The following is a 17,435-nucleotide window of genomic DNA, read 5'->3' as shown; positions in this document are numbered from 1 at the left end:
TTTGCCGGTTCTCTGAACTGGACAGAATCCTAACAACCGGTTCTATAGAACCAGACCGACTAGGTAGAATCCCACCCCTGAGTGAAACTATATTATATAGATTATATAACATTTTACTTACACACACACACACACACACACAAACTTTTCACAAGAAGATTGGCATGAAAATTCCAAACTTAAAGAAGTCCTGTACTGAATATTGATAAAGATCACCGGTGGTTATACATGTTCACTATTTAGAACCTGAATGTACTTCAGATTTAGCTCAATCCTAAACTGAATTAGACATATTTGGATAGATTCAGGAGTTAAACTGAAGTAAACTAAACGAAATATGAACTGATACACAATCCTAAATATGGTGATGTGCAGAAAAAGAGGCTTTGGATTGCTAATTACAATATGCTCTGCTTAAGTTAAACAACAGCTTCCATGTTTATACCACATGGAACAACAGAAACCATATTTTGGCATTGTAGATTGTGTGAGCATGTTTAGTATGCCTGTAAAAACTGATACATTTTCTTTGTACTCTTCCAGAAAAAGAAACCCCAGGGAGGAGAGGGAGAAAAGGCAGATTGTCTGATTGATAGCCTATATGTGAATTAAAATGTTTGGGATGTCCTTTATATACATATACTTCTGTTATCAAGGGCTCTTCAACTAGCAAAAACCAAAAACCTTAAATTAAACTGAAAAGTAGTGAGTTTGGTGTTTCCAGGTAAGGCAATTGCCAATAATCCACCTGTTAAAATGTTGTAATTTTGTCTGAAATTTCACACTGATCTCCAAAACATGACGATTCTGCAATATTTTGATAAAGTTATATTAAACAGAAAAAAAAGAAGTTCTGTTTGTTGATTTCCAATTCTTATCAATGGAAAAGTTGGATTTACAATCAAAATTAACATTTGGATCACACATTGAATTGGGGACTGCTTCAACTGGATTTGGGACTGAAGACCTGTCATACTTTCAGTTTATATCTACACAATCCTGTATTTCTGAGATACTTTAATATTTCCATTTAGCAATGGTCTCTGTGTTGTGGATGCTGATACATAAACATCATACCTCATTAATTGGAAGTATATTATTAATATGTTGAAAAAGCTCTTCCATTTGTGATACTGCACATTGTGCTAAACTATATGCATCTATGAAATGGCTCTGCTTGTCTGCAGCAAGTTCTGTATATTTACCAAGTATCCTGTAAAAAATACATTTTAAACAGAAAGAATATTTAGTACCTTTCTAAATAAAATAGAATGGAAAAAGAAAACAAATAAGCAATACTAACTTACCAAAATCAAATTACTTAAAATAGCTTTAAAAAAGAGATGAAAAAGGATATTGAAAAAGAGTTTTTGAGTTTCCGATGTTTTCTTTTTTACACATGTTGTAGTTTAAGCATACAGTTGCCTTATGGGTGAGATGGCCAGAATATACGTACATGACCTTTAGAAGACAGTCTGTAGTTATATTTGCCATGCTGCATTGTATTGTAGATATAAGAATCATTTTCTATAAAATTAATTTATTAAAACCCAAAGCAGTTGTGTTTGACAGGAGAAATGGAATGAATAACTTAATGTCATACTGTACATAAATGAAAAAGTAAATTAACTTGTGTATCTTGGTAGAATATTTACTAAAGATGTAAAAAATAAAGATATTAAAAAAATAAAGACGTAACCATGTCAATTTTTAGGACCCATAAATACCACCAGAAATTCACTGGTATATGAAAGAAATGAAAGAATGAATACTACTCAAAATAAGTGAAAATGGCTGTGTGTAAAAAATGATTTTTGCCTATAGTGTGGATTTACCTATTCAGGAGTATTCAAAACAATGCAGTAAGAATAGGATGCTTAAAAATATGTGTGTTAAAACAAAAAAAGAATAACAGAATTGCAGGACAAATACATGAAGGATGAGTGAATGGGTTGAAACGAAGGGAAAGACCACGTGAATCGTGTTTGTATAGAACTGATAAGATCCTCAAAAAGAGAGAAATGAGAATTTTAAAGAACAAAAGGAAATGTGTGAAGTATATAAACAGGCAAAAATAGCCTACAACACGGGTGTCAAACTTGATTGTGTATCATGACGTATTGTGTTTTCGCCTTTGTGGAGCTAGGGTGGGCATGGCCTGTGTACGATGCATCCAGCTTGCAGGCTGCCAGTTTGACAGGCCTGGCCTACAAGGATAGAAAAGCTTGAAGAAATGAATGGTGATTCCCTTTCTTTTTCTTACCTCATGCTTTTAATTTCTTTGACTCTTTTCTGTTCCTTTCGGCATTCTGTGAAATGTTACTTAAAAAATGCTGCTTTAAAAAATGAATAATATCGTGGTATATATGCATGTATTTATGAAAAATTCTATCTGAGGACTTACCCATGAATATTTGCACATGCCATCAATGCATCAGCACTACGATCTTTATATCCATAAGACAGGAAGATCTTCTTTATGTGAATTAACTTATCGTAGGATTCCAGCAATATTGTTGCCAACTCATCAGAAAAACCACTAGTATTAATGAGATATTTAACCAAATCTATCTGTATATATGCTTTCCTGCACAGAAGAGTATATGAACAACATAAGGTCAGAGGGTTCCTCCATAGTAGCACATATATTTAAGCAACTCTTCTTATTGCTATAAAAATAGCTCGACTAACTTTTAATTAATTAATTAATTAATTAGTACAGAAAAGCAGAAAAGCAGAAAAATCTCATATTATACTCAGTGGCAAAAAATAAATTTCAGCTTGTTTGAAAAAAAATTGAATGAATCAATAAATATCAAATAAATCTATGACCAAAAGTGAAAGTTAGGCAGACCTTTTATTTATAATTTCTTTATGCAGGTAGCCCTCAACTTACAACAGTTCATTTACTGACTGTTCAAAGTTACATACAACTTCACTGAAAAAGTGACTTATGACCCTTTTTTCACACTTGGTCTCCCACCTGGTAAAAGCAGCCAGGACTCACAGTTTGGAGTAATCTACGCTTTATTCCAGCAACCCAAACAATGCAACAGCAAGTAAGAACTTTTCCAAATAAAGCCAATGCTGAGAGCCACTGCCTCTCACTGCTTTAAATACCCTAGTTCTGCACCTCCCACTCATCTAATCTGCCTAACATCTGGTCCTTCATTATACTAACATCCGCCTATCTGCAGCTCCCTTCACCTGTGTGCTTGCTATCCTTCCTTATTATCCTGCGATTGTGCCCACATTGCCCAACACCATGGCCATTCTCCTCCGAATGTCAGCCACCGCTCATCTCTCCTTCAGTCCTGGATTCAGTAGCTGCCACCCATTCCCAGCCTGCTGCAATCTCCCTGTCGCCTCCTGATGACATCATCCTAGTCTCTCCATAGTGGTGGCTGGGGCGTTGTCGAGGTAAATAGCAGTTCCTCAGGCGCCCGACATCATTCTTGGGCTCCGGCGCATGTTGCGGCATGTCTGGAGCCTGACACTTATGACCACTGTAGCCTCCCCATGGTCACATGATTTACATTTGGATGCTTGACAACTGGTTCATATTTATGACACTTACAATGTCCCAGGATCATGTAATCATCTTTTGCAACCTTCTGATGAGCAAAGTCAATCGGGAAGCCAGATTCACATAACAATCATGGTATTAATTTAACAATTGCAGTAATTCACTTAACAAATGTGGCAAGAAAAGTTGTAAAATGGGGCAGAACTCATTTAACAAATTTCTCACTTAGCAACATAAATTCTGGGCTCAATTGTGGTCATAAATCAAGGACTACCTGTATAGAAATAATATCTCTATATAATGGCCTGTGTAACAAAAAAAATATTGTTACTGCACTCAACAGCATCCCTTGCGGGTGAGATCAAAAGTGATAAGACAGTGGCCTGGCATGGCAGTGCAGTCAAAGTCCAGGATTCCCCTATGCATATTGTATCTGCAATGCTGACAACCAGCTTGGTGTAGGGATTAAAAAAACATCAGGCTAGAAACTGGGCGACTCTGAGTTCTAGTTCCACCTTAGCCACAAAGCCAGCTGGACGACCTTGGGTCAATCACTTTCTCTCAGGCCTAGGAAAGAGGCAATGGCAAACCTTTTCTGAAAAACCTGGCCAAAAATTCCTGCAAGAACTAATCCAGGCAAGTGACAGTTTATTTAAGACTAGTGACAGGAAATTATTTCTATGGCAACACAAAAAAAAGTTCAATATACAAAAGGGGCAAACCTTCACTCACACAGCTGCAAGTGCCATCTTAATTTTTTAAAAACCTTTTCCTTCACTCAGATCAGGGGTGTCAAATTCACGTTGTCATGGCGACGTCATGTATCAGGACTTTTTCCCCCATTGCTAAACCGGGCATGGGCGTGCCAGCGTGTGACGCACCCAGCACGTGGGCCACGAGTTTGATAGCCCTGACTTAGATGCTGGTGATTGCACTTGAGGCAAGCCTCCTTGCTAATGATAATTTAGGAGGATCGACAAGGAGGATAATTTAGGAGGATCTACAAAGATGTTATTCAATCCAGAGCCTCCTGTTTTCACAGTCACATCGCATTATCTCCTTAAAGCAGAAGAATATTTTTTTCTAGGCCCGTGTGGAATTCTGGGGAAAAAAAGTTGGATTGCTTTAAAGCAAAGAGCACATCTACTCACACACAAGACCTAAAAAAAACACCTACATCATTTTCAAAGCAGGTATGACTTTATTAAACTAGGTTAATAGATTGAGGAGGGTGCAATGTTATTTCCGAAGAGGCGTGTGGAGGATTGCATTATTACTTGATCATAAAAGTAAAGCCAAACTACAATACTGTCTTAACTTGTAATCATTACCTGGCTTCAAAGCATGCAATTATAAAACCCACTTCAGATTCTCGGTTGGGTCTTTCCTTCAATAACGGCCTCAAGACGTTTATGTTTTTTTGCAGAAAATGGCAAGCCTGCATCTATGAGAAAACTGGTTGTCAAAAATACTGACAATATATTTCAAGATAAACTGTATATCCCTCTGATTCTGTAAAGCAACAGAAAGCTGGAGTAAAACCATAAACACAGTTGTGGTCACATGGTTTTTACTTAGTGACCATTTTACTCCAGACCAATTGTGGTTACTAAAAGAGGATTGCCTGTATTGATTGTTAGTATGAAAAGAGTAATCTGTTCAACTGTAAGATACATACTGAATGCACTACTGGATATTTGAATTACCTAAATAAATGAATTGTTTACTTACCATTTTTTCATTTATTTCCTGGTCGTCTCCTAAAATTGCATCGGTGAGAGCAAAAGTGCTATTGTACCAAAACTGTTCATTTCCACCTATCAAGCGGGCCTTTTCAAGCAGTGCTTTTGCTTGGCCATGGTTTTTTTCTAAATTAGCTAGTACAGCTAGAAGATAAAGGCATCGTGATATACCACATGGATCATTCATTTCCTAAAAAGAAGAGATTTCAAATATGCTTTCAAACATAAGTTGGAACATTATTATCAATAACATGCCAGAGCACTCCATCCCATTCAGTCAGTGGAGGATTAAGGCTCACTGGTGCCCTAAGTAGTGACAAATCTTGGTGCTCCCCTCCTTTGTACATACAAGATTTTTTTATAAATCTTCACTGATTTTTTTCTTTCTTTCTCAACTTTATGGTGCCCCCTTTGGACTGATGCTTGGTGCTTAGTCTGCTTGATACATGCAGTTCCATTCCATTCCATTCCATTTTGTTCTAGGTCTTTATATATTGCAAAAAACAGATTTCAGAACCTATCTCCAAGTTTCTGTCATTTATGGCATGAAAAACTTTTTTAGAATAAATTCAATTAAACTGAATCAGGAAACGAAGAATAGCTTACTTAAGCTAAGACAATTTATCACAGAATTCACTCTTTCCGAAACTCGAATCATAAAAAAGCAGACTTCTTAAGCTGCAATTTTCTATACAGCTACCTTGAGAATGGTCCCGGGTTATCACTTCTCCATACAGACACAAACTCAATTTCATATTCATTTTTGTGTTCTATTCCATATCTTATTACTATTTTAACATTTTCTCAATAATTTTCCCTTCTCTTAGTTTTCTCAACCTTGCTTTTAATTATCTCATCCCTTTCTAAATTCAATTATATGTATCATTTTCTAAGTTTCAATATCTTTCTAATCATTATATTTATACTTTTCTCTGTCCTGTTTCAATTTCATATTTTCTTTTCTCATTAAACAAAATTTTCCCCTGTAGTTACTGATTGGAGTATGACACCTTTGTATCTTTTAATTTTTGTCCATTCAACTCTCATTTAAACTTCAATTTATGCCTTTACGATTATAACATTCAATATAACACATAACTTCCAGTCGAATTCTGCTTGGTATATTCTTAAAATACACACTAAGTTCTTAAAGAGACAGTAGATATATAACAATAATAAATAAAATACTTATGCTATTCTCTATTATTAATGTTAGTTATAATCTTTAACATCTTTAACATTTATTTTCAAGGGGATATCATACTTCCTTAGGAACACTTATATTTCCATTTTTTTTCATATTTCTTTAATATTCCTCTTCACTTAAATTTTTATAACTCATTAATAATAATTAAAATGTTCCCATCTTTTCCTAATTTCATTCTCTCATTCTCTTTATTTCATTTATTTATTAACAAACATTCCATTACATTACAATGAGTATTTTATCTATCATTTTAATCACACTTGTTTCACATTTTCTAAGTTTATTTCTAGTTCTAATATAACAATACTATCTTGTGTATCCTTGCAGAATCCCTCTTTCAATTAATTTTTCACCCATTATCTCTATGTCTTCCAAATAGGCTTATTCCTTTAATCCTTGTATGGGAAACAGTGGATATTCTGTAGATACAGCTTTATTATTATTATTTTTAAGTTTAAAAAGCTCTGAAATTTGACAAACTGAAACAAGGCCAAGTCACTTGAATTTCTGACAATTACGGTATGCTACTTCTGATCAAAAGTTGTGCACCTACTATTGTAAGACTAGTCACAGGTTTTCCTCTTATTGATAGTTATAGGATAAATATTTCCTGGAAATGACAAATCAAAAGAAACAATTGGTGACATGCATTTTTAACAACAAAAATAATAATAATTAAGTTACCTGAGTTGCTTGATGAGCTTCTGAGAGTAGTAATCTTGCTGGCTGATATAAACATAGTTGGAGTAATACCTCAGCCTTTTCTATCCACAAGTAGGGGAGAGAAAGCCCATTTAATTCTTTTTCAGTAACTGCATTGAGTTCCAAAAACTGCAAATGATTTATTATAGAAATTATTCTTTTTAAAATATCTACATTTTAAATCATTAATTATAAGTTAACATTAATTATGTTAAAATGATATGTACTTAAAAGCTCAATCAGGGTATATAGCACAGTATATAGTTAATTTTATAGTTTGCCTTTTTTATTAGAAGAGCAATAAAAATATATATAGGCAGAAAAATGGGTTGAGTTGCCTTGCAACTTTCATGCGTATGTAGAAGAGGAATATTGGTTACCTTATCTTTTGCAGTAAATAGCTTCTTTCTTTGCTCTATATCTAGTTCTGTCCAATCAAAATTTTTATTTTCCATTTGATTATCCTGTATGGCATTCTCATTTTTAAATGCAATCTCTTGTCTAAATCTGAAACAGGGAAAGAAAATATTAATGTAAGTGGTGTATAGACACAAAACTCTATTATATTAGCCTACTATCAGGTATGGTATCCTCTTCAACTTTGTCATGCCAGCATAATAACCTATATATTTATAAAACTTATTAATGCAATCAATTGTGGAACTGTATGAAAGAGATGAGATGGGATTTTAACAAATTTTGGAAAAGTACTTACGAATGATCTGAGTACTCCATATAGGCTACTTTAGACTGGAACATATACCAATTTGTTATGACTACAAACCTGTCACTTAATTATGCCATTTGTTACATACCTTCCTTGTTCCTTTTCATTAATAAAGATGTCACCCACTGCCTTTTCATGGAAAGATGCTGCTTGATACATTTTTAAATCTAAACAGATTTTGGCAAGCCTGTGAAAGCAAACGAGACATCTCATACACTATATACTCACAAAGAAAAAAATTGATTCAAATCCACATAAAAGAGCAAGTGATGTTTCCAATAAGAACAAATCAGCCAACAGTGCTTTTAAAGAGCAGGAGGAGGAGATGCAGAGAGAACTTCAATTGTGAAGCCTAATTGAAAAAAAATGGATTATTCCTAGATCCATTTAGAATCGTATTTAACTTAGACTTCACGTTTTAAAGCAGCAATGTAATAGGCTGAGTTATTAACCATTGCTTAAAGGAAGCGATATAATTTGACCTTCAATAAATTGGAAAATTATTCAGCACAAAACTTTCAACAATATCAAAATTAGTTCTCACAGTCAGAATCAAACAGAGATCTCTGCCTGTCTGGGAAACTCAGATGAAACTTACCCAAAGTAGCCAATGATGTCTGTGATTACAACTGAAGTGGAAAAGCGGCTGGGAAAAGCTGCTTTTAAAAGTTTAATGCTTTTACCTGTTACATCTCCCAGCAAAGGACTCCATACCCATTGACAGTTGAGTTTCTGTATATGCCTTGGTCACATAAAAAGCAATGAAATATGGAAGAAGCAGCTTCCAAGTACTGGTTTCTATTGCAACATATCCACCACCCTCTTATCACTTCTCAAAAGGGTAATATTTATTTGATACCTAAAGTTTACAAAGGAATATGCTTGGCATAAACCAATGTATTTTTGGGAGACCCTAATTTCAAACATTATTTATTCTACAATAAAGATTCTAAACTAAGCATTACATCCTATCTTCATGAATGACTCCCACTAAATGTATGCAATACATTTCTAGGTCGTCTTCCCAATCTAGCATCTTCTAGATATTTAGATGAGCATATCCATGAGAACTTGAAAATAAATAAATGCTTATGGAAAGATGAAACTGAGCAAATAGAAATTCTTCCCCTAGTAGAGAGGCAGCCAGAAGATCCCCAAAAGAAAAGAGGAGTCCTTCCCCCCACACCGATGAGTGGCTTATGGGTATTGTTGTCTATGGGATTTCCAACTTACTGACTTAGAGACAAAATTTACTGCCAAATGTGCTGGTCACTCTCTATTGCAGCTGTCGCCGACCGGTGGGCTGTGAGAAAATTTTGGTGGGCCGCAGAGAAATATCACCCCCAGAGCACCCCTCCAAAGCAATTAATCCAGGCTGTGCAGAAACACAAGGTTGCGCCGCCCACATGGCCCACGGGAACCCTCCCCGCCCACTCACTCCTTACCTGGCAAATTTGCCTGCTAAATTTCTATTTTTCCTTCTTCCGACCATCACCTGTTCTGCTGTGCTGGGAGATTTAGATTAGCTAGGAAGCAGAAAATGGTTGGATTTCTTGCTTTCTAGATAGTCTTTAGATCTTCGGCTCTGCTTTTAAGCACAGCCGAACCTCCCTTAGGACTGAAGGTTTGCTTGCAAGCAAATTCAGTGCAGACTCATGGCAAGCAAATTTGAGAGACTGAGCTAGCCGATGGCCGATGATAGATTATTGAATGATTCTGTGAGCAACTCAATCTGTCTGCTTTGACTGATTTTGGATAAAAGTTGCTCTTTTTTATAAAAAATTCAATATTTACATACATGGTGTGTTGTGAGTTAATTTTGTGAGTTTGCTTGCAAGCAGATTTTATGTGACAGACTGAGCTAGCTGATGGCAGATAGATCTCTGAATGAATCTGTGATTCTGTGAGCAACTCAATCTGCCTGCCTGCTTTGCCTGATTTTGGGTAAAAGTTGCTCTTTTTTATAGAAAATCCAATATTTATATAAATATTTATAATATTTACATACAAGCCATGCCCCGCCAGTCACATGACCACCAAGCCACACCCACAAATTAGGCCATGCCCACAGAACCGGTTAGTGGTCCCTGGGATTTAAAATTATGAGTTTGGTGGTCCCTGAGGTCCAAAAGGTTGGCGACCCCTGCTCTGTTGAATAGGTAAGGGGCTGACTATCAGCTCATTTGGAAATGTTTATTCTCAGATCGTTTTGAAGGTAGAAACCCTCATATATATGAATAAATAGCTCTCACTGGGGAACTCTTTCCAAAGTTCACCAAATGATGGCAGGGAGCTCAACAATAGTTTTGGAATGTTGCCCAAATCTTCTAAAAGTGACAAAACATTCATTTAAAGTTAAATTTTATGCTATTATTTTAGCAAAGACATGGGCTCAAGGAAATTTTGATTTGAGAGGCAATGCAGTTGACTCTTCTGAGGCTGCATACCAGTAGACATGGGTGGAAAGGTCTTGCTGTTCTCCTCTCAAATAAACTTAGGGGATTAAGAAGTAAGTTTACCTTATGCAACTTACTTGAGATGGCCCAAAGTTTGTAGCTAGAATGAAGCTACTTGGCCAGAAATGCTTACTTTCCTCTACAGGTATTGTTATTTCAAGCAAAATAGCAAGAATATGACTCTGTTCACTTGAATATAGTCATATTCAGGTGAACAGAGTGCAATATAGTGCAATCATAGACTGAAACATCCTAGGACTGTAACCATATTACTGGGTAATTTCAACTCTAGAATGTTTCAATTAATCACTTCAATAGCCACTGCTATACAGATTACATTGCCATAGTTCCGTGATGGTGCACCTGTGATATGCATGCTGGAAGTAGCAGGCAGAGCCTTTTCTGCCGGCACGTGAACTGTCACCTGGAACAGATCCACTGCGTATGCGTGCATGCCCCCACCAACCAGCTCATTGTTGGGTATCTGCTGTGTATGCATGAGGAGAGACGCACGTGGGGGAGGTGCATGTGACGCACGCATGTGTAGGGGGGTGGGTCGAGCATGCGCAGAGGCACGCAGCATGGGAGGTTGCGCATGCATGTACAGAGGCACGCAGTGCACAGTGCGAGGGGCATGCACATGCGCAGGGGGTGGGACCGCATGTGCATTGCATTATGGGTGCAGGCACATGTGCGCACACACACACACACTTTTGGCATGCGATGACAAAAATATTAGCCCTCACTGCCATAGTTGGTCTAAGGGTATCAGTTTTCACAGATAGTAATTAACTCATCTTTCCAAAAGGCTTGATCAAATTCTACAAATGAAGTGGTTGATATGGATCAGAATGGGGACTAAGGATCCAGAATAAATAGTAAGCCCTTGATAAGCCCTTGCTTATCAATGGAGACCAAATGGAGCAAGTGGCCAGTTTTAAGTTTCTGGGTGTTACCCTAAAAGAGGACCTGATCTGGGGTGCTCACATTGCAGCCCTGGTCAAAAGGGCCCAGCAGAGATTATACTACCTGAGACTTCTCAGAAAATAATTGAATGGAAAACTGCTGGTGACCTTCTACTGCTGTACCACAGAGAGCATTTTAACATACTGCACCTCCGCATGGTTTGCCAATTGCACAGTGGCAGATAGGAAAGTACTCCAGAGGGTTAATGTCATTGCCCAGAAGATCATTGGTTGCCCTTTCCCCTCTTTGGAAGAGCTTTATAGCTCCCGCTGCCTTAAGAAAGCTCAAAACATTCTCAAAGATCCATCTCATCCTGGGAACCCTTTTTTTGAGCTATTACCATCTGGCAGATGGTACAGAATATTAAAAACAAGCACAAATAGGCTGAAAAACAGCTTCTATCCCAGGGCAGGAGCTCTTTTGAATTCTACTGTACAGCGCAGTGTTGGTGTGGTGTCGGGGGTTTTCGATTCAATGTGTGAAGGCCGAGGGATGTGTGTGTTTATTTTCATGGTTATGGTCATGATATGCACTGAAGATGGTGTTTGATTTCGTTGTACGAGGTGCAGTGACAATAAACTAAACTAAAGTATTGGTCATACTGTGGTCTCAAACAATGTGATAAGTGAGGTGGCTTTTCTTAGTGATCACATTGTTTTGACAGCATGTTTTTCCACCACAGAATAGTTATTGTATCGTAACGTTTTCTTCTGCATTGCAAGGGCAATGCAAGAGTTTTGTTATGTTATAAGAATTAATTTTATGCCCAATTCTAGTGGCTTGTCCCCAATACAGGTAGTCCTTGCTTAACGACAGTAATTGGGATCCTGAATTTCTGTCACTAGCATTGTAGTCATAAAGCGTGATGTCACATAACAACATCACTTAGTGATGGTAATCTTCACCGGTTCTGTTGCTTTGCTAAGTGAGGGTCATGGGTTGTTGGAGATCACCTTGCAATTTCCAGCTGTTTCCAACAAGCAAAGTCAATGGGGAAGCCAGCAGGAAATCACAAGTTCCAGGAGGCTCATTAACAGGCTGGTGAAGAATGAGTGCATCGGAAACAGGGATGGCTGCTACTGGGTGGGGGAAGGTGTGTAATCTGGTTGCTAAGCATCAGGATCACAATCATAGGACTGTGGTGATGGTGGTATGGCTGGAACTTTGAGGACCATCATAAATACCACTCATTCAGTGCTATTACAACTTTGAGTGGTCATTGAATGAGTATTCATTAAATGAATGTAGATAAGAAAGTCATGAGAAGGTATACACATATATGAAAAACCAATTGCTAATATCCAGCATATGACAGTGTATCATTTTCAAAAGCAGTAGCAGTAGGGCTCTTATAAAATCTAGCTTATGATTTCATTGTGTCAAATTCTGATTATGTCAGGATCAAAGCCAATCTAATTGTATTAAGGCCTGAGAAATATATCTATGTATTGGTGTGTGTATAAAACAAAGTAGGAAACACAATTATATAGTTGGCAGTGATTAATTTAAATCATTAAAAAAACCAAAGCTCTGTGGCTTTCTGGCAATTTAGAGCTAAGTCCTCTGAGGCCTACCCTATGGCTAACCCCTAAAAGCTACCTATTATAGAGGAAACACTCCCACTATCTGTCTGGGAAAAGCATTTATTGAACTATTTTTGGTGATGACTCAGCTAATATATTGATCTTTGAATTAAGTCAAGAATGTATTCATGGCCAGCCACTAATTTCCTCCTTTGACATTTCTAAATTAATCTCGCAATTGAAAAATGGAAAAGCCACCTAGGGGATATATGATTACACTGAACTACTGAAAATGAACATTGATTGGTAAGCTCCAACTTTGGTGACCTTATTCACTTTTCTAGACTGCTTCTTTCAGATCCCTGAGGACTTGGCTGATCTATTATTGCAACTATTTTTTAAAAAAAAAACCAGGATGGATTTAATCCAATCAATTATCATTCAATCCATTTATAAAGTATGACCAGCAAATTACAATTACATTGTTTGCATTAGAAACTGTTAGATGAATTAATGCAGGAAAATATTCTGTCAGAGGAGCAAGTAGGGTTCAAATAGATCAGTTTTCGACCAACATATTAAAGTGAATTAAATTAGTAGCTCTTCATCCCTTTAGGAAACTTGGTGCTTGATTGTAGATCTTAAATCAAGGCTTGATTTGATTCCTAGTGACAAGCTCTGGAAGAATTTAACACTCTTCTCTATAACCTGTTGATTATTATTTCTAATGAAAAAAATCAAGATGATAGCTGGACACAGGTAAAATAATGGCCAACAAATATCAATATCTAGAGCACGGGTGTCAAACTCACCACGTCACATTGCTGTCACATGACGTATCACAGCACTTTTTGTCTTTGTGGAGTTGTGGTGGGCGTGGCCAGCACATCATGCATCTGGCCTGCAAGCTGCCAATTTCACACCCCTGATCTAGAGCAAGTTAAATGTTTTAAATATGCTGAGGCTACTTTTCAGTTCTCTTGTACTGGAAGAAACAAAGATTAATCTCATACTACTTAAAAAGGGAACAGTTAATCAGTCAAAGATTAATCCAGAACGATATTTTAAATTTCTTTTAAAATCAAGATATGTTGTGAATTCACATTTGCTTCCCCAGCACGAAAGACAGGGCATACACAAATACCCCAACATTCTTCTAGGAGGAGATAAGCCACTGCTCATATCAGCAGGAAGAGATTCCCTCAGCTGCTGTGTTTTTCAGGCTTTGCCTTTTAAAAATCTGAATTAAGACACTAGGAGAAAAGGAACAAGGTGTGATGTGAAAGAGAAAGAGAGCCAAGATGATTTCGCAACTTTTAATTCTAAGCTGCAATTGGTTCAGTAAGTATTTGCTGATACAGTACCTGAAAGAATAATTTTCCAGGGAGAAAATTGGTATAGGGATAAATTTAATGCCAATCTATTCACTAGAGATATAAGGAAAAATAACAAAGTTTGAATTTTGTTTTATCTACAGTTAGTCCTCAAATTATGACCATTCATTTAATGATTGTTCAAAGCACTGAAAAAGCTGACATGACTGGTTGTCACAATTACAACTGTTGCAGTAGCCGTGGTCATATGATCAAAATTCAAGCACGGTGACCAGCAAGTATTTATGATAATTGCAGCATTCTGGAGTCATGTGATCACCATTGTGATTTTCCCAGGGGGCTTCAAACAAGCAAAGCCAATAGGGAACCTGACCTATTTAACAACCATGTGATTTAACAACTTGCTTAATGATTGCATGATTTCCTTAATGACTGCAGCAGAAAGGTAATAAAATCAGTTGCAACACTTAAATGACTGCATCATTTAGCAATAGAAGTTCTGGTTCCAATTGTCATAAGATGAGGACTACCTGCATTGCATTGTACTCTATGCACAACTGTCTCAGTATTTGCTTTCTGTAAATGTATGTATGTTTCATGCACCTTGGAGTCTCTTCAAAAATTTCACATTAAAATTATAAAGAAAAAAAAGAGCATATTTCATTTCACATAGATATTCCATAAATTTAGTTTTTATGCTTCATTTCTTATTCAGATGGCTTACAGAACAACCCCATACAGCATATGTTTTTTCCCACTATTTTCAAGGTGGTTTATTTTTAGTTAATATTCTATAGCTGCAGGGAACATACTACTTAAAAAGGGAACAGTTAATCAGTCACTGCAAGCCACAGTTTGAACTGCTAGGACACCATGAATCAAGAAAGTTCTAGAAGATTGTCTTAGATGCATAAAAGACAACCTGTGGCGCAGTGGTTAGAATGCAGTATTGCAGGTTAATTCTGCCGACTGCCAGCAGTTCAGTTCTCACTGGCTCAAGGTTTACTCAGCCTTCCATCCTTCTGAGGTCAGTAAAATCAGGACCCAGATTATTGGGGGCAATATGCTGACTCTGTAAATCACTTAAAGAGGGCTGCAAAGCACTAGGAAGCAGTTTATAAGTCTAAGTGCTATTGCTATTTTGAAACAGCTTCTTATCCTACAGAGTGATAACTGTTATAAACAAAATAAATATATACGTTGAGTAAACATTCAGCATAAAAGTTTCTAAACAAATACTTCTTGGGGCAAATATTCCAATTCCAGTCTCTTTAAACTTGCAGAACTATTCTACTGGCATGCAATACAATCTAAGGGGCTTTGAAGCAATGAAAAACATGAGCTGAGATGTTCCACCATAAGAACAAACAAACAAAGAAACAAACAAAAATTTATCAGTGGCCAGAAAGGACATTGAAATGCTTCACATTTACTAAAAAGTAATGAATACAGACCTGAGATGGTAGAGATCTGACAGACTTTTGCTTTCAACAACATCGTGAGCAATGATTTCAGCCAAGTGAAGTAATGGAAGAGTCATGTGAGTACACGACATTGACTGTAGTTCCTTAAGTAAAAGGTCTAAATAATATAAAGTGCGTGTCTAAAATTAAAAGAATAAATGACAAGTTCACTATGATGGCAATATTTGTCTCTCAAGTGTACATTTTCAATTCTTCTTCTTCAGAAAAAAGGCTCCTGAAATAAATCCCACAAAGGCAGTACTACTAAGAATGTAAATGTTTGCAAATGGGTAAACATGTACTTACACAAATGTGAGGATAATAATATTTCGTATTTTGAACTACTAAATAAACTATCTTTGCTACTTACATGCACATGTAACACTTTGGACTAACTTGCAGATATTACAACAAAAAAAATACACCGTTCAGTCAGAGACCATTTGAAGTTACAACAGTGCTGAAAAAATAACTTTACACCCTTTTATGACCGTTGCAGCATCCGTCAATCATGTGATCGCTAATATGGACAGTAGCTGTTGTCTTGTGCCTATGTTTTTATTCTTTTTTTCTCCCCTTGCTGAGCAGATTGATTGGAGAAAAAGGGATTGCAAGAAAGCAAACTGTTTGCTCTTCTACACATCAATAGCAATGCAATCACACTAGTTGGCTGTGGCTGACAGCTGGGTACTCTGTGCAAACAGCTTACAGCACTCTTTTGAAATCTCTTTCTCTTCAATCTCTCTGCTCTATGAGGAGGAGCATGGAGGAGTCAAGTAAAGGAGACATTGCCTATAGAAATTGCTTCCCCCTTTCCCCAGAGTGGAGAGATTGGAAAGGAAGAGATTTCAAGAGAGCATTGTTAGCGGTTTATAAAGAATGTCTGGCTTCCAGTCCCTTGGCTACCAGCACAGTAGCATTGTTTTCAATGTGTACAAAACAGCATTCAGGCATTCAAGCTTTCCAAAGAGCATGGGAATAGTTAGGAGCCAAGCAAAAGCTGAAAGTGTGAAAGTGACTAGTCTTACCTCTGTTCAATCTTAAAGGAGTCATAATCATGTGATTTCCCACTTAATGAATGCTTCACTTAGTGGTGTAGTTATTAATCTTAAGTAAACTTGTTCAGAACTGTACAAGGACTACTATAACTTCAATATATAATAATAATGAACAAAAGAAGCCAGAAATAAGTCACATCTGGAAGTACAAAAGAGCGAGGAATAGATAATTTCAATTATGTTCTATTGCAAGATATTACTCACAGGTGCTAAAATGGTTTCTCTGTTTATAGCACAGCCACTTGAGTCCTGTTTAAAGGCTTCTCTCATCTCATCAGGGCACTCATAGTTAGCCCACTCCTCCACATTTCCAGGCAAGACATCAATTGGCCCCTTCCTTTTCACCTTCTCTTTACTGCCTGAGCGTTCCTGAAAATTGGACTCTTATGTTTAAGGAAGTTTCTTTCTTTCTTTGTTAACATAAACAAAATCAAAATACTGCATTAAAGGAAATGTACCTTTTTTACATCTTTTGGGGATTTATCTTTATCTTTCTTAGAAGGGCTTGTAGGGCTTGAACCCTGAGCAGCATCAGGCTTTGGAGAGAAAAAAAAGAATCAGTGATAGATTTTTTTGTAATAATGCATTCAGTCCTACTAATGCTTTTTTTCTTAAAATAAATCTCAACTCTTCTCGTCTTGGATTTCCAAGCAGAAATAATAATAAAAAGTACTGTTAGCTATGTGAAAATGACTTTCTTTACTGTCTTTCTTTCTTCAATGGATAGAAAC

At 36.7% G+C, this 17,435-nt stretch overlaps 1 protein-coding gene across 1 annotated transcript in view; it reads right to left on the bottom strand.

Annotated features, from left to right (window-relative positions):
• The window catches only part of CFAP46 (cilia and flagella associated protein 46), a 101,514-nt gene that overhangs the window by 32,839 nt on the left and 51,240 nt on the right, over positions 1 to 17,435 (bottom strand). The window contains exons 32-41 of the mRNA XM_087932479.1: positions 17,163 to 17,240; positions 16,909 to 17,073; positions 15,638 to 15,786; positions 7,993 to 8,091; positions 7,558 to 7,684; positions 7,160 to 7,306; positions 5,258 to 5,458; positions 4,858 to 4,970; positions 2,405 to 2,587; positions 1,078 to 1,213 (exon numbers count right to left, since the gene is read on the bottom strand). Of these exons, the coding sequence (XP_087788605.1) occupies positions 1,078 to 1,213; positions 2,405 to 2,587; positions 4,858 to 4,970; positions 5,258 to 5,458; positions 7,160 to 7,306; positions 7,558 to 7,684; positions 7,993 to 8,091; positions 15,638 to 15,786; positions 16,909 to 17,073; positions 17,163 to 17,240 (1,398 nt within the window). The remainder of the gene's footprint in view (positions 1 to 1,077; positions 1,214 to 2,404; positions 2,588 to 4,857; positions 4,971 to 5,257; positions 5,459 to 7,159; positions 7,307 to 7,557; positions 7,685 to 7,992; positions 8,092 to 15,637; positions 15,787 to 16,908; positions 17,074 to 17,162; positions 17,241 to 17,435) is intronic.

This window comes from Pseudonaja textilis, chromosome 4 (genome assembly GCF_049901715.1).
Source record: "Pseudonaja textilis isolate UNSWEBS1 chromosome 4, rPseTex1.2, whole genome shotgun sequence".
Classification (NCBI taxonomy): Eukaryota; Metazoa; Chordata; class Lepidosauria; order Squamata; family Elapidae; genus Pseudonaja; species Pseudonaja textilis.
Note: the sequence above shows the minus strand (reverse complement) of the source record. Positions and strands in the feature narration are given on the sequence as shown.